We start from the raw sequence: 20528 nt of genomic DNA, 5'->3' as shown, positions 1-20528 counted from the left end.
AAGGATGGGGGTGGGCTGTGGGCCATGGAGCTTCAGGATAAGGATAGCAGCCCAGATTACTGTGATTTTGGTCATTGTTAAGAATATATTTCTACTAAGGAAGTCACAGATGCCATCATTTTAACAGACCTCCATAACTTCTGCAGCTTCAGCCAACTGTAGTGGAAGAACTGGAAAAGCTGTTAGCCCCTGGCCAGGAGCAGCAACAGGACTGGAATAGCAGCCAGCGATTAGCCTGTAGGGCTGGAGCAGTTGTGTAGGCCATAGCAATGACTGGGGCTGGATCATATCCACACGCCACCCAACCTCCTCCCACCCCACCATAGGAGCAGCCCCTGGGGCCAGAGCAGTGTTAGGGCAAGAGCAGTGGCTGGAAGTCAGCTCCCAGTGCAGCTCCCACTGTTAGGCCCATCTTTTCATCCCCATATATTTTTAGTAATACTCACAGACAGGTCACAGGCTTCTCTCAATTTTTGTTTATTACCCGCAACCCATCTGTGACTTTTACTAAAAATACGTGTGATAAAATCTTAACCTTAGTGATGATTCGCTGTCCTGGAACTTTTAAATACCAGAAATAATCCTGCATAATCCACAGCTCTGATGGATATGTTGAGTCATGGTTCACCTGCAGTCAGAATCATGACTTTGATTTAGGACATTTTCATTGACTTCATTGGACTGAGACCAGTTCTTAGCTTTACTCTTTAAGTCCTTCTGTTGAGCATGCATAAAGTATACAGAGAACATGTTGTTTTAACTGATTGAACAAACTAAAATATATAGTGTTTCCTTGCCTCAGGCAGAAATATAAATTTCTGTGAAGTAGATATTACCTCCTGGCTTTGTTCAATTAGCAGACATTTATGAAAACATTTTGTCTGTCATAATCATTTTTAATTTAATTAATGTATTAAATAATGACCCTTCATTGGTCCATGGAGAATTCACTAGTCAGTCATCAAAATAAGGAATCTACTTAAAAGATGAGATTTGAAATTGCAACTTAATAGCCAGTGCACAACATTTCCTTTTCCCCTTAGACTTAAACCCTGATTATTGCCACTGGTCAACTTAGAAAACACTGGGCCAGTTGTGATTACCATATTACATAACATTTGCCAGTCTGGATTGTTTCTGAGATGTTGGACATTTTATTATACTTACTGGGCTTGATGGACTATTGATTTACTTTTTGGCATAGAAAATGTGTTTTATAACACAGAAAAAGGCCCTTATATTGTAGCAAATATGTTGAAATCTCAGTTGTGTACAATACATCATGCTTAGAAACTAGATTTATTTGTAAATGTATTGGTCCAATTAATCTCAAGTAGGAAAAATCACATTCAAGAAACAACAATGCAAAAAAGACACAGTTATGTTATAATCTTGATGATTTTTCACAGTATATTTTCACACAAATATGATTTTAGATTTAAATCAGATAACCATAAAGCACAGTTGCTCAAACTAAATATACATTGCTGTCTTTGCTGCATCAGTAGTATGAACTTCTCTTGAGTATGTACGGTCTTCTGGCTTTGTTAACATGTAGTTGCCGTTTCAGGATATAAGGAGTTTTTCTCTTCATTATATCTTGGTTTGATTCCTCTTGATTGAAACCATCCTGCTGAAGTAACTGTAAAATGTGAAAAAAGACACTGTGGTATCTCTTGATTTCTTTGGATTAAAGGTAAAGAAAAATATTTATCTCTTTGTTATTTTTGTAAATCTACAGATCTCTAAGGCTATGTCTAAACAGCAACATTATTTCAAAATAACTAGTGTTATTTCTTAATAACATTGTCCATGTTTACACAGCCAGCAGTTATTTTGACATGTCAAAATACTGTCAAGCTGGAGGACTTCTTACTCAGATTCCTGTAACCCTCATGAGGAGTAAAAGAAGTCGGAGGAAGAGTGCTCTGTTTCAACATAAGTTCTGTGTAGACAAAACCAAAACTCGATATAAGCTATTTCGAAATAAGTTACGCAATTGATGTAGCTCAATTTGTGTAGCTTATTTCAAGTTAAGCCCTGCTGTGTAGATGCACCCTTAGGCTACATCTATACAGCATCTTTAAACACGCTCATTATTTTGAAATATATTTCAAAATAAGGAGCATGCTATTCCAGCATTCTTGTAATCCTCGTTCCACATGGGTTAAGGGATTTGTCGAAATAGCACTTTATTTCGAAATAACCTCCAAATAAACTACTCACTTTTCATAGTGCAAATTGCATAGCTTATTTCAAGTTAAGGATGTTGTGTAGACACACCCTCTATGTATCCATTAGAAACAAATACAATGGACTTTAGACTACTTATGTCAAGGAATTAATTATAAAACAATATCTGCCTAATCAATAATCACATTGTTGATGAGAATCTCAAATTTGTGGGGAAGGGGTGAAATAGATCTCATTGATGTAAATGGGACTGACATTAACTTGGCACCAGGATTTTACCCTGGGAACTTTTATTTAATCTGGGCTTAGCTTTCAGAAGTTAAAGTTCTTAAACATCTTTAGTGTAAAATGTAGGCTGGAATTCTTATGGATTTCTACTTCTTGCTTATTTCAGCTTTCCTCACAATATTACTGGGTCTTTACTTTCATGATTAGGCAAATTGAGAAATATATAAAAAATTTCAAACCACAAATGTGCAAATATAAACAGAAAGGTTAATATCAGATGGTTCAAAAACAATTGTGCTTTCAGTTATGGATGAAGGGCCAGGTTGGTTCTTAGTTTATCTGAGCTGATTCAATCCATTCTTATTACTAAACCTTTTAATGATCAAACTCAATCCAACTGTCTGACAAAGGGTCAATAAACTAAATTTTCGTAGCATTCATAACTTAATTGTTTGGGGGTAATGCTTAAATTTTCTCTGAGTGTTTTCTGGAATCTCGGAGCTTGGGGCTTCAGACCTGTGGGAGAGGCTGAGGATTGGGTCTTCAGCCCAATGGGGTGCACCCAGGGTTCCTACAGGTTTGAACATGTTTATTGGAATTCTGTTCTGGGTGGCTCTGGTTTCACTTAAACCCTGGTTTGGGGCACCAGCATCTATTATCACTATGTAAATGGGACCTAATTTAAAATCTGTTGGAATCAATAGGAAGATTCTAAGTGAGTTTTGTGGGCTTTGGAACAGAGGTTGAATTAATAGGATCAGAGGACGGTGGGTACTGTACTGTTCATTGCTGGCAGTGGAGCCCTTTTCTTAACACTGCCTTCCCTCAGTCTCCTCCCCTTCTCTATTAAACTCAATTAATATTACTTTGCACTCCTTTACCTTACATCTAAGCTGCACCAGGACCAGAATTTTTCTATGACTTATATGAACCTGTCGACCCTCCATTTCGCCTCTCCAGGGTAAGAAACACCTCAGTATCATGGTAATGGTAGTATGCTGCAGTGTAAAATGTAGTGATGAAAAGGACTCTGAGACTTGTTGCTGCCATTCTGTGTAAACACAACTGCAGCTGATTCAAAGGAATGTGATGCACAGGCAGCACACTGCTGTGGTCCAGCAGAGCCAATGGATTGACTCCTCAGCTGTGATGAGGGGAGGAGGAGAGAGAGAACGAGAGAACGAACCACCACTTTTTTTTTTGCACTCTCCGTTCTGGGCCTCAGGGCACTAGAAGGTCCCCTAAGTTTGCATAAAGCAATTCTGGTAAGGTGGAAACCCCCTGCTTTTTGGTATTCCGCAGGGCAACTGTGGTGGCTTTGTATACATGCTGTACTCACATAGTGCAAATAGGCAACTATGACTTGAGCCCAATGATTCTATGCACGTACAGAAGGCCATCTATGACTCTGCTTTTAGTCACACCTGTGTAAACCCAGGTGACCTCTACTCCAGTATAACAGAGTTTAATGTTCTGTTCTGTCATGACCCTGCTTAGTTTTTGGAGGAATAGCTACAAAGTGTGGAGAAATGACTAAGAGCTAGTATTTTTCATTGATCTAGTCCAAAGCAACCTGCAGCGCTTCACAAATAATACATCTACAAGACAGTTTAAATAAAACCACCAACAATGGAGAGCAGCAACAAGATGGATAACCAACAATGGAGGAAGTGCCCAAGAATGTAGAAGGGGGACGCTTTGGCCAAAGATACTAAGGCTCTGAAGAGGCCATAAGTAGCAGACAGGATCTAGGTTTTTAAGTCTCTCTCAAAATATGAATACAATATAAAAGCAGAGTCCTTCAAGTGAATGCAGTAGTGACATGTTGCTTTACCTCCCATTGCTGAAAGGCTCTGCTGTGGCAAACTTTTTGGAGTTGGTATATTGCCAGCATCGCTTCCAAGTTGGAGCCATCGAAAGCAGCAGGAAACTGTCCTCTTTGAAGGACATCATCTTCCTCAGACTCCACTGGTTCCTCTGCTTGATTGTTTATGTTGTTTATAAGACTGCACACATTTAGCAGGGTCATCTTCCAGTAAGGAAGTTTTGCTCTGTTAATCTGAAAGATACAAAACAGACACTACATGAAATGCTGTCTTCTCTTTAGCAACTGCAGTGTGACATTGCAAAGCCTCGTAATGGGAACAGCATATTTTCTTTAGGGGTTTTGTTTGTTTTTGTCTACCAAAATTGAAGGCAGTGATTATGGGGTGCTGTACTTAAGACAAATATTTATTAAGCCTACAGGGTCTGATCCTCAAGCAGCTTGCATTCAATGGATTCATGTGCAATGTGATAGGAAACTGCCATCAATTCAGAATGGTATATTTCACCCCCACTCTGCGTAAGTATAAATGGTTTTATAAGGTTCAAGGGTGTGGAGAATCAGGTTTGTTGGTGACGTTCTGGTGCTGGGAACTCAGCCTAACCAATAAGCATGATGAGTCAATCTACATCCTTGTGAGCAAGAGGATCTTCCTCCCCAAACTGCAAAGCAGAATGGGGTACTTGTCTGCTCCTGAAAGGGGTATGCTTTTTCTAGACACAGGTGTGTAAGGCAGCAGTCGCCTTCAGTTTATAGTCTTGTGTAAGGAGCTGTCTGCAGAGCATAGTGGGTTGCAGAGTGCCAAAATGAAATTACAGGGTAAGATGATGTGTACATACATTAAGCAAATATAGATGAGCTATTCAGTATCTGCTTCTTTATGGGTAGTGGTGTGGGGTAAGTTTGTGGAGAAAAACATGAAGGGAAATAATGAAGAAATGGAAGACTCAAAGTATTCTTGCAATGGGTGAGGTGTTTTTTCTCTAAAACACCTCACAGCCTCGCTTCTAGCACCTGTTGATGATAATGAGAATAGACTGAGTGGATTCTGCTTACTCACTGGGGAAGGTAACTTGTTAACCTACATTTATATACAGGAGCTGAGAGTGACTCTTATGTTGGTGAGGATCTAGAGTGTGGCCTAGGGAATAGATCTGAGCTGACTTTGATGCCTTCTTCCCTAGGAAGCCACTTTGAACTTTATACATGGTATGGAATTTATTTGTAGGGCAAGTTGGAAAAGGTTTCAGCACCTTTATTCTGCAATTCTGAACGTATTCCCATGCAATTCAATTGCATTACAAAATGGGGATGCAAAAGATTAATGCTATTGGTCTTCTATAAATATCTGTGCCACCTATTACCATTATTATGAGATAGACATGAATGGCAATGGTTGTGTAAACTCCTTATCAAGAGGGAAAATTCTAAATTTTGTGTACATCTATTCAGAGTTAAATATCCAAAGTCAGCAGAAAGGCAAATCATGTGGGAGCAGATATCCAACAGGGCTGGTGGTAGGGGAAGGCCCTAGTAGGCAAACAGAATGCGGAGCAAGTGAGGAGGCAGGCACATTGGGTAGAACGGAGAGATCTAGTAGAAAGAAGGGGAGTTCAAGATGATTGGATTAGGGAAAAAGTGTTGGAGATCAGGAAATATGAAAGGAAGTTGAATTTGTAACAGTGGGTAGGGAGAAGACAATACATTGTGGAAGAGAAGCGGGGTTGTCATAAGAGAGAAGTTTGCAAATATGAAGATAGGTTTGGTATTATATGCTCATCTTCAGTTTCACAATTTGTTGAATAAGGGTTGGTAATGGATACTGAAGCTGTAAGACTGGGTGAGCAATAAGAGCTCAGCTATGTAAGAGCCATCAAACTCTAAAATAATTTACTTATATGGGAAGATTTCATCCTAGTTAAGCTGGATCTCCAGACAGAGACTCTGTATCAACTGTCCTGGTTGATCCATTAAGGTCCCATCTTGCCTTGATTTCACTCAGTGCTTCATTATTCCATCATATTTTCTGCTCATTGGGTTCTCCATCTGTTTTCTCATCTTTAAAATGTTGTTTCCCCTCCAGCACAGAAAGTCATTTCCTTTAAACAGGAACTAGAGACATTAAAGTTCTAGACACAAGAAAGAATAAGCTGAGCAGTAACTTCTTGTTCACTGATCTCATAGCTCCCAAATGATCCATGTCATGCACTGATTCATAGAAATGAAACGGCTGGAAGGGATCTCAGGAAGTCATCTAGTCCAATCCACCTGTCCTGAGGAAAGTTTAAATATACCTGACCCATTCTTCATAGATGACTATTTAATCTATTCTTATAAACCTCTAATGGTGGGGATTCCACAACACCCCTCCCCCCTTGTACTCCAATACTCAGCTTGCCTTATATTTAGTTTTTTTTCCTCTAATATCTAACCCGAAATCTCCTTTGTTGCAAATTAATGTTAAGCTTAGTTCAAAAAAGAATTAAAGTGTATTTGTTTGTATGTTACCAGGAACAAATACTAATGTAGAGACCAAGCCTTGTGACTGGAGGACAGTATGAAATAATATAGCTGACTTTTATTTTATGTAGTGATAGCATGGTGAAGGGGAAGGGCTGTATATTGGATTTATAGGGTTTTCATTGTTAGCTGTGTTTTGGTTGTGTGTGTTTGGTTTTGTATTTTGTGTTTGGTTTCAGGGTTGGGGTTCTGGGGTTGAGGTTTTTTTGTTTCGGGCTTTTTGATTTGTTTTGGGGAGAGATGGAGACAAATGTCATAAAAACAGACTAAGAACGCAACAGAAATTTGAATTAATGTTTGCACTTTTAAAATAAATTCCCTTTAGACCATAGTCTTCCCTCAGACAGAAGTGTACTGCGAAGTGGGCAAAATTTAGCTATTTGTTAGACAAGCTTGGCTTTCCCAGCAATATTTGCTTTCACTGTTCAGAAAAGTGTATTTTGTTTTGTAGCTGAAAAGGAAACACATCCTTGGCTGCTTAAAACTTTGTGTTTTATTTTGTTTACTTAGGGCTCATCTGGTCTCCCACTCAGGTGAGTAATTAGAGTTTTGAATAAATTGGAAGGATGTGACAGGTTCATAACAATTAACCTCTTCATGGAATGCCTGATTTCATTAGCAGGAGATGAATTTAGAAAAATTAACAAAGTGCCATTTCAATTTCAAAACTCCCTTTGGTTTACTTTAAATTATTTGTGGCATAAAAAGGACAGAATTTTTTCACACAAAAGATGAAGCTTTCCATGCCTATGCACTAGGAAGGATGTTTTCAGTATGTGAAGGAAGATTCTGTGGCTTTCAGTAGTGCTGCAGTATCCTTTGGGTTTTGAAGGTGTTGACATGTCAAAGAACAATTTTTGTAAGACATGGGTGGCATATGCAAGTAGCAACCCCGAGCTAAGTCAAATTTAGTACAGTTTTTACTAGGTGGACCAGGAGAAGAGTCCCCTTTGGATAATGTGTGGTAGTTATTGGTCTTTGTAGCATTGTTTGTAAGATGTTCCAATTTATCTTTGGTATAATGGACCCAAATTCCCATTTATGCCACATTTATGTCAATGTAACTCCTCTAACTTTAGGGTAATTTCTTCTGATTGCAGCAATATTGGATCAGAATGTGATCTTATGCCCTTAAGAACTGACTGACTAGGTTAATTGTCAGGCAAAAGACTGCATATATGAGGGTTATTTACAGAGGACTATGACTTCCTAGTTACAGCACCAGACCAGGACTCTGTGTACCTGGCTCTGCCCACTGGCTTGTTGAGTTATCTTGAGCAACTCACGTCAACTTCCAAAGCCACAACTCCCCATCTTTAAAAAATGGGTGCTGATTTCTTAAGCACTTTGAACTTTACAGCAGAAAAGCACCATGTAAGAGCTAGGTATTGTTATTATAAAACTCTGATCCTTAGAAACCTCCCCTGATGGAGTGAAGAGAAGAAGATTGTTACTTCACTGTAACAACAGACACTGAGTATGTGTCTATAAGTTGTGCGAACTGTCTGGTGATATGATAATGCATAACCTCACACTCATGGAGCTCAAGAATCCTGGGTCACATTCAATGAATGGTGAATTTTCCACACAGTTCTTGACTATCATTCACATAAGTGACTACAAATGATTATGCTATGGTTTAGAAAACAGCCATGAAGGAGATCAAAGTACCACAGTCTCACAGGATGCCGCTAATATACTAAAGGTTAGTTCAAAAAAGAATCTGGCAGTGATTTCATAAAACAGCAGAGGTTGTTTGTAGTATGAATCTGGCTTTGAGATTTATAGGCACTGAAGAATTCATACAGTGAATATGATATATGGTTTTGCATTGATAGCTCTTCTTATGAAATAGAATGTTGAGAGTTTTTTGGACTCAGAAATACAGTCGGCCTTTTCTATTTCTTTTTTATGTATTTCTGAAAGTTTGTGTCCCACTTGTTAATAGAGTTAGCCAGCACTGATACTTTCTAGCTCATGATATATGTTGATATTCTGATTTTTTTTTTTAGACACAGAAACTTCCCCCAAACCAGAAAATAATAAAAAAATTAATATTGAATTTACATGGTACTTCTGAAATTAAATTTGCTCCTTGGGAGCAGCTAGTTGAAATGGACATTTGTGTTAGTTTCACAGCTGCTATTCCAATGGCAGCCATGAAACTGTCAAAAATGTCCTTTTCAGTTAGATGCTGCTTGAACTCCCTGCAATTCTGAGGCAGACTCCCAATACAGACTAACAGCGCAGGGAATTCAGAGCTTTCAAACTCCTGGGCCAACTGACCCCAGAACTGTCCAGTGAGAAGCCAGGGAACACAGGGATCCAGCTGGCTTATTTGTCGGGAAGCTTTGGGGTCCCAGGGAAGTCTGCATAGTAGGGCTGCTGTGGATCCTGGAAGCCTGTCCCAGGATTTCCAGGCACTGCAAGATGGAACCTGAAATTCCAGAGAGCTCCCAGGTTTTCTAGGGTTTTTTTTTCCCCAGTGGAGCCAAAAGCCTGAAGCTCAATCTCCTGGGGCTTTCAGGTTCCTTCCTGTGGATCTGGGAGCCAAGCCTGAGTTAGAGGCTAGGTTAGGTTAGAACCAGAATTCCCACATTTTTCAGACTCCCAGTTTCATGTCAGGAAGCCTGTTAGCTTTCACATGGAAGATCTGTATTAAGCATAAATCTGCATGATGGACAGGGTGTTTTCAGAACCCTGACTGGGATGCAACCATGTCAAACTCAAACTGCTTTTGCAAAACATTTCATGTTCAACAAATCAGCATTTTTCCAGCCAAACTCTGTGACATCACAGTTTCCAACCAGTTCTAATTGTTTACCCTCAAGAAATAGCCGGGTGGTATATATTGATTCTGAATTCCACCAAATGGAATTGGTCACACGGTAGCTGGCTTACCTCTGATTGTGGTCAGATAGTGCCTATGGAGACTCTTTTGATGTAGTCGTAAATTATAGTGTCCTGTGTGCATAGTATTAGCTGCTAGAACACAGATCAATCTTGAATGTTACAAAGTTTATACAAACAAATTCATTTCAGCTCTTGCTCTCTCTATCCTCTAATTCATCCTCCGCAAAAGAGATTTTAAAAAATAGAACATCAAACCAATTCAGATAATTTTATGCCAGAAATAGCTCAACCAGTGAGGACACTGGCTATGGAGTTCTGAAGGTATACTCAGGGCCCCCAGAAAGAGGGGGGAGCGTACAGTTTATCTGGGCCTGTAGGTCCTGTGGGAGGCTGACCCAGACTGCAAATTGTAATATATGGATGAGAGAAGGTCCATGGTACAAGTTTGTACTGGAACCAAAAAATTATGCTTGGACCTTGAATATGCCACAGTGCATGGAAGTCACATAGTACAGTATTTGATTGCTGCTCTGCAGTGAGTGTGTGCTTGTTGTTTTTTTTCATGAGAGAGCACTTTATTCTTCCAGGTAGTATGATTTTTATTGCTTAGATGTTTCATCCTTTTTCCACAATAGAATAATTCAGTGTGTTCTGCAAATAGATATTCAGGTGAATTCAACAGGACATCAGTGTAGCCTGGTATATTGGCAGAACAAGACATGTCATGTATATAGGAAATATATTTTTTAGTTGTTCATCTGCCACCAATAGTGTAGTATTGGAGTGCCTCCAAGATATTTAAAAATAGAAATAATAATGTAAAAAACCTCCTTCCTTTTTTCTGTTGCTAAGCAGACAAGCTGAGTTTGAATCAAGTTGCATTTTTTCCAAGGTACATTGATGTCCTTGCACATATGAGTAGCAGTTATCCAAGGGTATGTCTACACTGCCTCCCCCATTGCAGGAGGAGTAACAGTAGTTCAAATTAGGAACTTTAATTCGAACAACCTAGTCCGTGCCACGTGTAGTCGCAGGCAAGGAGTTCGAACTACGGGGCATTTAAAAATGGTGGCGTCCGGGAACATGCAAATAAATCCTGGGATATTTAAATCCTGGGCTTCATTTGCAAGTCTGAATGCCTACATTAGCCACCCTAGTTCGAACTAGGTTGGCAGTGTAGACATACCCCAAGTTAGAGCGCATGAATGGATGGATGACTGAAGCCAGGGCTACATCTGATAGGAGAGTGCTATATCATCTGACCAGACACAGTAGTGGGCAGATTTTACACCCACAAATACTGGATATTGCTTTTGTGTCATTCTATAGCAATGAGGTGCTGAAAATGACCCTGGTTGTTGACAAGTTTAATAGTCTGAGAACAGATGCCTAAAAAGCATAGAATATTATAGAAGAGGCATGGTCTTTAAAGTGACTCCACATTCTACCAGCATCATTTCAGTTCTTCTTTAGCAAGTTGTTCTTCACCCAGGTGCCAATTTTAGCTAGGCACAGAAATCTGGGCACCAGTGCTGTTTGTTTTATGCAAAGTGAGTGTATACAGATGACACTTCAGGCTGTGTTGTCTTTCTAGGTCTCCAAATTGCTGAGTAAATGTTGAGTAAAATGAGAGAGAAAAGTAAGTCTTGTGGGATTCCATAGGTGAGAACCCTGGAGATAGAGGAACTGTTGTAGAGAAAAAGACCTAAACCATTTTGGGGGGCTCCCATTTGCCCCAGGAACTTCTCCATCCATCAGGGATGTGACAAAAGTATTTGGTGATCAGTAGAGTCAAATGATGTAGATGGTCGGAATGAGTAATGAGTATGGATGTGCTTCCCTTTTCTGTGCCCAGGAAGAAGACGTCTACCAGACTGCCATGCCCTGATCTAAAGCTTGACTGAGAAAGACCTGGCACCCAAATGCTTACTTAGAAAAGGAGGGAATGGACACTGGGCAATAGTTTGTGAAGTCAGTACCATCGACTGTAGGTTATGGCATGTTTTATGGTAAGTTGTAGATTCACTTAGTCAAAGAAGAGTCCTTCACTCTCTTACTATTGAGGAAGGATAGGTCAGAGGTCACTTGAGCTGTGAATCATTTTAAATAATTTGAGCACTAGGACATACTATGCAGTCAGAACACACTTGCTGAAAATATCTTATGGATGTACAAGGAATGCTAAGCAGTATGAATATGGCTGACAACTTGCCACATTTCTTAATTCTGACTTACTAAAACAGGTTTACTTTTTTCTCTTCGACGTGAAGGCCAACAAAATTATTAGAGATTGATTGGACTAGCAACTCCATATCTCAGACAATTAGTGAAAAATAAAAGTAGTTATTCCCCATTTAAATTAAATATGAAGTGGCAGTCAACAGACATTAATTCAGGAAGCTCTGGTCAACTACCACATGTTCCATCCCAAAATGTGCCTCATGTTGTTTTACACAATTAAAATAGTCACTAGAAATGAAGTTTTGATCTGATGAAGGCGGCATACCAGCACAAAGTTCATAATTTACTATCCCTGTAAATTGGTGACATAATTGAAGATGCCGTTGCTGGAATGGTGTTATCTCATCCAAACAAAAGGTGACTTTTGAGGGACTTCACTATACTTTACTTGAACTTGAAGAGAATACGCACAGTATATCATGGAGTCTGAGATTCACAGCTGTGTCACCACAAGCTAAGTTCTTATCACAAGTCCATTTTGTTAAGACAGATGTATTTATTATTAAGTCACTTGAACTGTGTTAATGGACTATAAAGCCTTCTGGACTGAGGGAGGCCTTAACAGCAAGTTGCCTCTCCCAACACTACACATAACAAAAATCAACTCTGATTCAATTTTAGCATATTCTTAATCAATCACCACACACTTTTTTTTTTTTAGTGTTTCTTGTTTGTGATGTGGGAAGGGAGCAATCAGTTGTGAGATCCTGGCTCCACTGATGTCAATAAGAAAACTCCCTCTAACTTCATTGGTGCTAGGACTCCATCAAGAGCATTTTAGCCCTGTGGGGTTCAGCAGAAGAATGCTTTTGCGGAATCCTAACCCTAAATTAGTCCCAGGAAAAGAATCCCCATTGATCTTTTCCCTACTACAAGCAGGCCAAAGAGTTTGTGGGGCCCAAGTGGCATGTTGTGGTTAGCTGCACCTGGACAGTCCAGTATTTTTGCCTCCTGTCCGATAAAAAAATCCAGAAAATACCGGACACCTAAAATGTCCAGTATTTTCTGATTTTTTTTTTCCTGGCCAGGAGACAAAAATACTGGGTGCTTACCTGGTTCTACAGGGGAGCTGTCTGGCCCGGAGCAGGAAGACAAGATGGTGGACAGCCGCTTGCAGCCTGTTAGGGCCAAAAAGCCTCAAAAGCATTTCTTAAAGGGGACATGCTTTTTTTTTTTCAAATAATTTTTTTAATAGCTCAAAACTTTGGTATCCCTCCCCCTTTTTTTTAACAGATTTTTTTCCACAGTGGTTTTGTTTTTGTTTTTGTTTTGTTCTGGGGGCAGGTGTTAGGTAATTTTGGTTAAACCATCTGGCAACCCTAGCTGCACCGCGTGGCAGGACGGCTCCCAGCCAGGGCAGCGAGCGAGTCGATGGGCAGGCGGGTGCTGAGCAGCACAGGGCCCTGAAGGTGAGGGGCCCAAGGCAACTGCCTTGCTCACCTTGCCCTAAGTCTGGGCCTAACTGCAGGAGTTTTTCCTGGACCATCAGGAGTCAGAAAGTAGGTTTGTTTGATATTTGGGCCATGTTACCTTACTGATTTGGAACACAAAAATCTAGGAATTACCATACTAGATCAAACGATATATCCAGTTAATCCATTCTCTTGTTTCCATTGGCACCTGATATCATGTGGTATCAGAAAGCATAAGGGAGAAACTTTGAGGTGAGAAAATGTGGAATAACAGCCCAAAGGTAATTTTCTTCTTTAACTTAGTAATTAAACATTAATTTGTGGAATTAAAATGTATGACAATTTTCTCCTGATTTTCCATTAAAATGCAAAATGTTTTGACCACTCTTGTGAAAAGGGCTAAAACATCCTGTTTAAAATCTATGTAAATAAATAAATCATGTATCATTAAAGCTTGAAACGTGTGTGCGCATGTGTATATACACACACACACACACACACACATTTCTTCGTTTCATGCTTTCATGATACATCATGGTGTTACATAAAAGCTTCCCATAGGTGAAGTATCAAAAACAAAACATTCACATTTGACAGGTAGCAGCCAAAAACTTTAGAACATAAGAACATTAGAATAGCCATACTGGGTCAGACCAATGGTCCATCCAGCCCAGTATCCTGTCTGTCAACAGTGGCCAATACCAGATGCCCCAGAGGGAGGGGACACAACAGGTAATCCTCACGTGATCCCTCCCCTGTCACCCAGCTCCAGAGAAACAGAGACTAGGGACATCATTCCTACCCATCCTCACTAATAGCTATTGATGGACCTAACTTCCATGAATCAATCTAGCTCTTTTTTGAACCCTGGTAAAGTCCTAGCCTTAACCACATCCTGTGGCAAGGAGTTCCACAGATTGACTGTGTGCCAAGTGAAGAAAAACTTCCTTCTGTTTGTTTTTAAACCTACTGCCTATTAATTTCAATTTCATTAATGGAGAGGGATATATGTTCAGTTTTTGATATTTTACCCATTGAAAGCTTTTTTTAAATCACTGAACTCTGAGCATTTAGAAGGTAAATCTATGGCTGGTTCTTTGGTCACTCAGAAAGGAAACTATTTGCTGATATTTTTTACTATTTTTCAGGTGTTCTCCATGATCACTAAAACAGCTATATTATTCCTAATCCAAAAGCAGCATGTGTGGGCAACAGTTTTTGTCTTCTGAATATGTTAATTTATGCATATGTGGAAAAAGTACAATAAAATCTCATTTATGCATTAATTCAAGATCAGTTCAGACATAATCCTATTGGAAACACTTTTCTCCAATAAATCTACATTTCTACCCCAAATACAACCTGAAAAGTTTAATGAAAGTACCATCACCACAAGTGAGAAACACTTTAATTTTTCTGTCACATCAACACCTCTAGTCTTCCTTTGAACTAGAAGAAAATGTTGCACCAAAGTAATGCCTTGTACTGAACTTTTATGTCTAGACTGTAGGTTATTACTTTGTGCAAAGTCTTCCAGCCTTGTAATGAGAATTCATGTGCTCCCTCCAAGTCAGCTAAAGGTTTAAAAAAGGAATTACCTTTGATGTATACATATTGGTCAATAAATCTGCTTCTAACGCTTTCATTTCCTCTTCTGAATCTAGGAATAAATCAGAAACATATGTGTACTATTTCATCACAAATCGGAGTAATTTGATTTCAGCATATAGGATGTAGGCATATCTCAAAAAGAGCTCTTTGACTTCAATACTGGATAAACAATAATGCGAGTGTCTTGTTTTTTTAGACTATGATCCAGACTGCAAGGGTCTTTTAATGGACATACAACATAAGTTAATGATGCATCTATAAACAATCATTCGCCATTGTTCTGGGGCCTGGTCGAAAGTCACTGAATTCAACTGAAAGATTTCCATTCACTTTAATGGACTGATCTCAGGCTCATAATTTGTAGCCATTTCTGTAAATAAAAATGTTGCCCAATCTTCTAATCAATTGTCAGTATGATGCCATTATCATCTTAACAAGCTTGTCTGACACCTTTGCAAACTTTTAGAAGCTGACTTTCTAATTCTTTATTTTAAAAATACATTTATTCACAATAGAGATGGAATTAAGTTTTTAAAGAATAAATATTAATAGCAGTTATAGTCAATGGGCAAAACTCTCATCTACATCAGCGTAAATTTTACCCATACCAGGATTTCAGACTGATTGGAATTTGGCTTATTGACTTTTTAAGAGTGTGAGTGTGTCTGAGATTTACTGTAGTGGAATAATTCCTTTCTACTGATTTAGTTGGCCCTACACAGGCCAACATAGGGGAACATTATTTTAGAAGGATCATGCAGAAAGAACTTTATTCTGCTTTGCACTGAATTATGTGAAAGAGGTTAATTACTTCACAAATTAAGCAAACATAACTCAAAAATTATGGTGAATGTCCAGAAATCATGAAAGACCGCTCTTGAAGCAAATTTTAATTCATTAATTGTTTTGTAACTTTCTAAAATCAACACTAATTCCAAGCCAATCAGTAAATCACATTAAAAATCTAGAAAACGTGGGAAATCTCAGGAATTTCAGGTTCCCTCTTGCAGTGCTTAGATTTTTAAAAAAAATACTTAGAACTTGAAATATACATATACTTAGATTTTAAAAAATAAATAAAAAGATAAACCTGTGTGAGGCTCTAGGCATCCTAACAATCATAACAATGTATGATAAATCTCAGCTGCATTAGCGTGGTCAGCATTGTGATTGCTATTATGTAGGTGGTCTACACAGTAGAATCTGTTGGCCAGTTCCATTCAGGGTTGAGATCTATGGATGAAAAGTGCTATACAAGAGTTGGGTTTATTATTATTATTATTATTTTATTTTATGTTACTACTACTACTACTACCTTGGCAGTCATAGGAATATAGAAAGTAAGACTGGGAAGGCTTTTTGGATCATCCAGTCCAGTTCCCTGCAACTGCAACCTTAGGATATATATTCCTTTAAAAAGATTATCTAGCTTCATCTTAAAAGTAGTTATTCTGTTTGTCCCTACTACTCATATTGGGAAGCTGTTCCAGAACCCCATTCCTCTGGTCAGAAACCTTATTTTACCTATTATTATTCTACATTGTTCTTTAGCTTAAATATCTCTTCTCCCTCCTGGCATTTTCATCTTGATGTATTTGTAGTGTGTAATCTTGTCCCAGCCTACATTTTGCTAGGCTAAACAAACTAAACTTTTTTAGCCTCCTCTTGAAAGATAGGTTCTTCATACCCCCTAACAACTGCAGCAGACCTCCTCTGCACCAGTTATCAATACAGCATCGTAGTACCTTTGAAAAGTCCTGTGAACGGGACTCTGTCCTAAGGAGTTTACACTACAAAATCCAAACTAAAAATAGAGCATGTAGAATGGCCATGATATGTGTAATGCTGTATGGAATGTGGAGGTGCTAAGCAATATTTTGAAAGAAGAGAGCAAAAAAGCTTGAATACCTAAGCAGGGAGACTGTTCCAAGTTAGAAGGTTAGGAGGGAGAGAAGCGTGGATTCAGGAGTCAGCTAAAAAAAAAGACATAGGAGAAGGCAAAAGAGAGATGGGCAGATAAGCACCAGGCACGGGAAGCAGTGAAGGAAGAGTTGAAGGCAGGGATGCCATGGGGGCAGAATTAGAGAGAGCTCCGAATACAAAGTTTGCTCTTCTCTTTCTGACTCATACCTTAACTGAATTGAAATTCTGCACTTTGTTATATATTTAAATTGTACATGCTATCTTTTCCCTTTGGTAGAAACCTTATTTTCAAAAGAAAAGCAAAATACATGTTCTGGGACTTAGAAAAAAAGAGTGCAGAGTTTTCCACTAGGAGCAGGTCATTCTGTCCAAGGTACACATTTTTATAATTTTAAGCAAAATAAATCATTTTAATTATGGTATGTCCTACTGTCTTTAATACAGATCCAGTCCAATGTCTAGTGAAATCAATGGGAGACTTTCCATTGACTTTACTGGCAAATTAAATCAGGTGCTACTATGGCCGTTAGGATACGAACCTGCTTCGCTACCTAAAAACTAAGAATGGTCGTTATTCTCACTGCTTTATTATTCTGGGAAACAGATCCTGCTGAGAACAAGTCATTACAAAACTCCATCTCTTTGAGCAGAAGCAGTATCAGATCCAAAGATCCATTCTGTGTTAGATTTTGCTTACGCTTCTCACACCATCCAATACTAACACCTATTTTACTCGTTATTCTCTTCAAAATATTTTGTGAGTATTCCTTTAACATCTTGTTAAGGCATAACCATTTATCTTCTTGAACAATGCTAATATACTACCTGATATAGACGTTTACAAGGTAAGACATTTTAGTCTAAAGGGAGGAGCCCGATACTCCTGAATACACCATGAAACAGAATTCTGAAAATTGAATGTTAAGGGTTATAATTTCCACATATATTCTTTCCATTTTCCTAGCATTTCATTGACCTTTAGAAAGGTAGGCCCTCTAGATTATCTCATCTGTTCCTTCCCCTCCATGCTGAAATGGGGTAAGTATATTAAGTCCTAGACCCTCCCTCAATATGTGTATCACTTTCAGTATATTTCATAGTATCATAAATCATGTTAATCATGTACTAATCTATTTTATAAGTTAGCAAGTCTGTTTTGACGTCTGCTGCATATGCTTGTGTGTGTGATTGTATAGCTGTACAAGTCATTGCATAGCATTTTACATGTTTATGTATACATTTAGCTATGTTATTTTCCCCAAGAAATTATGAATATGTGTTACAGATCATCTGTTATCCTCTGGCTATTTCAAGCAATTACACTTGGAGTAGAAAGTCACTGTAGTTTATTCTTCTATGATGTGATTTGGGCAAGCTTTTAGCTTTCCTCCCCCTTCGGTAATTTGGTAAGGATTCTTTTAACACTCCAGCTTCAGTTTTTGTATCCATATCATTGATGGATATGACACATGTAGTGTATATTTAAGTACACATATAATTATTTTGGTGAGGATTTTTCAAGGCTTCATATGAGTGATAGAAAAGATATTGCCTAAGATATTTGAGAGAACACCATAATAGCCCATAGATCACAAATGCCTTCCAATATTTGTTACAAAGTGAATGGCCACATCCTCAAAGGCTATTTTATAACTTTTAAAAAACATCTCATATTGATGCTGTGAGAGAGCAGGTGAAAGTGATGGGACAAATTCATGGGAATGACAGAGAAACTGTCCTTCAACACATTATCAGGGGTGGCTCCAGGTGTGTGCAAGTTAATTCACTTTATTTCTTTTGATCTGATAGGAAGGACTACTATACTACTATCTCAAAATGACTAAACAGATGTAAAAACTTTTTAAAAAACCCACACAAAACCCTTCCACTTTCCCTGGCTTAAATGCAAATCAGTCTTATAACTAACCACAGAGGTAGGTTTGGGGAGAGGAACAGACACCCCCACATCAATACACTGCTTAGAAGGGAATCCCAAAGAAGTCGCAAAGCCCAACTTACCTGAGCAGAGGCTCCAGGAGGTGCAAGCCAGCAGGATCACACACACCAGTTGAATTCTCATTCTTGCCATCTTCAGCCCTCTAGAAAGTAAAGTCCATCAATACTAAGAAGAAGAGATGAGAGAGACAGACACAGACACGGACAGAAAGAGAGAGAAAGTACAGCTGCTTCCTTCCCTCGCTGCCTTGAGAGGACTTTGTGACCGTCTGAACCCATAAGGGGAACCCTGGACCATTCCCTAAGTATATAAGCAGTGGGGTGATGTCACAAAAGTAGAGTGATTGTCTCTTAATGAATTACCCTCCCTTCTCCTTCCCCTCCTCCTCCTCAGCCCCCGCCCCCAGCCGCTCGGGGCTGAAGGAAACTGACGCGATTCACTAATTGCGCTTCGCCGCCCCACACTCCTGGAAGCGCGCAGCGATCCGATATGAAAGGGTCCTAGAATACAGAGCAATCCCGAGGGATCGGCTCACCTGGCCTCTGGCTCACGCACACAACCCCCCGAGAGACAGGGCAGCTCTTAGTTCCTTCAGGAGACTAAGATGCGTGAGGGGCATTAAAAAGGAGAGATCGCCTGGCAATGAGAGGCACGCCCGCTGTACAGGATGCAAGAAAGATGCTCTGGGAAATAGGAGCTATGTTAAAGCTGCGAACATCTCACAGCAGTCAGTGCAAAGCGTCCCATAGAGAGCACGCTGTCGTCAGTTACAGACCTCCCCTCCCTAAATGTGGGGCCGAATTTTACCAACTGCTAGACAAAACAATGAGGGGGAGTAAAATGGATGTGATTTATATGGAACCCATATTTTGTGCCACCAAGGCTGGCTTTTTAAAATAAATCTATGCACTATATCTATCTATCTATCTATCTATCTATCTATCTATCTATCTATCTATCTATCTATCTATCTATCTATCTATATTAAACATTTAATTTAGGACACACAAAATAGCTAGATTTTAGGCTGTTTCGTGTGCCCTGAAGCATATATTATCCGTATATAATCTTTGAAACTTTAAGGGTGCTATAGGGTAATGAAAAACATCCCCCTGGTATAGGAATTACATTTCCCTCGTGTACAATATTGATAGGGATTTCCCCATATCCCACTCTCTGAGACATAACGAAAAGAGATTCTAGAGGAGTAGAATGTGAGATTAATGCATTGAAATACACGACCTACAGAAAATCCGAGTGCATGCGGTTCAGGGGATGCAATACTTTCGGTAGCTGCTTTCTTGAAACGGGAGCGGAAGTATTTCATTTTGTCCGGAGACTTTTGCCTCCATTAGGGGGCGCCGTGGAAATATGAGAAAAATTCTTCTCCCGCTTAAGCTTTTCAGATCCTTGTAAAAACCTCAGCGCTCCCCTGGCTTGCCACATTTAAACTAGGTTGGTGAAATAGATCTCATTTGCGTTTACATTCGTTCCCTGTCACGTTTATCCCCCGCTCTGCGTCACTTATAGAGGTAAAGAATATTCGAAGCAGTGGACAGGTTAGAGGGGCTACTATGTTGCTTCAGACTAATTTCCTATTACAGACTAATTCGGAGGGGTAGCCGAATTAGTCTGTAACAGGAAAAACCTGAAAAACGACAAATGGTCTGGTAGCACTTTAAAGACTAACAAAGCGTGTAGATGGTTTCATGAGCTTTGGTGGGCACAGTCCACTTCTTCAAATGACCGGAGTGTAGTGGCGCGA

General features: G+C 39.3%; 1 protein-coding gene across 1 annotated transcript; it reads right to left on the bottom strand.

The window, feature by feature from the left end:
* Positions 1-1280: 1280 nt before the first annotated feature.
* NTS (neurotensin) lies at positions 1281-19454 on the bottom strand. Its single transcript, XM_006114010.4, has 5 exons — positions 19299-19454; positions 18826-18905; positions 14871-14932; positions 4256-4480; positions 1281-1642 (listed from the first exon to the last, which is right to left on the bottom strand). The coding sequence occupies exons 2-5, from the start codon at positions 18893-18895 to the stop codon at positions 1502-1504; spliced, it is 498 nt and encodes a 165-aa protein (XP_006114072.2). The 5' UTR covers positions 18896-18905; positions 19299-19454; the 3' UTR covers positions 1281-1501.
* Positions 19455-20528: the final 1074 nt, after the last annotated feature.

Source organism: Pelodiscus sinensis, chromosome 1 (assembly GCF_049634645.1).
Source record: "Pelodiscus sinensis isolate JC-2024 chromosome 1, ASM4963464v1, whole genome shotgun sequence".
Classification (NCBI taxonomy): domain Eukaryota; kingdom Metazoa; phylum Chordata; order Testudines; family Trionychidae; genus Pelodiscus; species Pelodiscus sinensis.
This window is presented reverse-complemented; position numbering and strand designations above follow the sequence as displayed.

What these genes read in the sequence shown, in the direction of transcription:
- NTS (XM_006114010.4), bottom strand. Translation starts at nt 18,895, where the DNA reads ATGGCAAGAATGAGAATTCAACTGGTGTGTGTGATCCTGCTGGCTTGC. An exon ending in CTCCTGGAGCCTCTGCTCAG is followed by an intron (nt 14,933 to 18,825) that starts GTAAGTTGGGCT and finishes ATTTATTCCTAG; the next exon opens with ATTCAGAAGAGGAAATGAAA. An exon ending in GAGCCTTTCAGCAATGGGAG is followed by an intron (nt 1,643 to 4,255) that starts GTAAAGCAACAT and finishes CACATTTTACAG; the next exon opens with TTACTTCAGCAGGATGGTTT.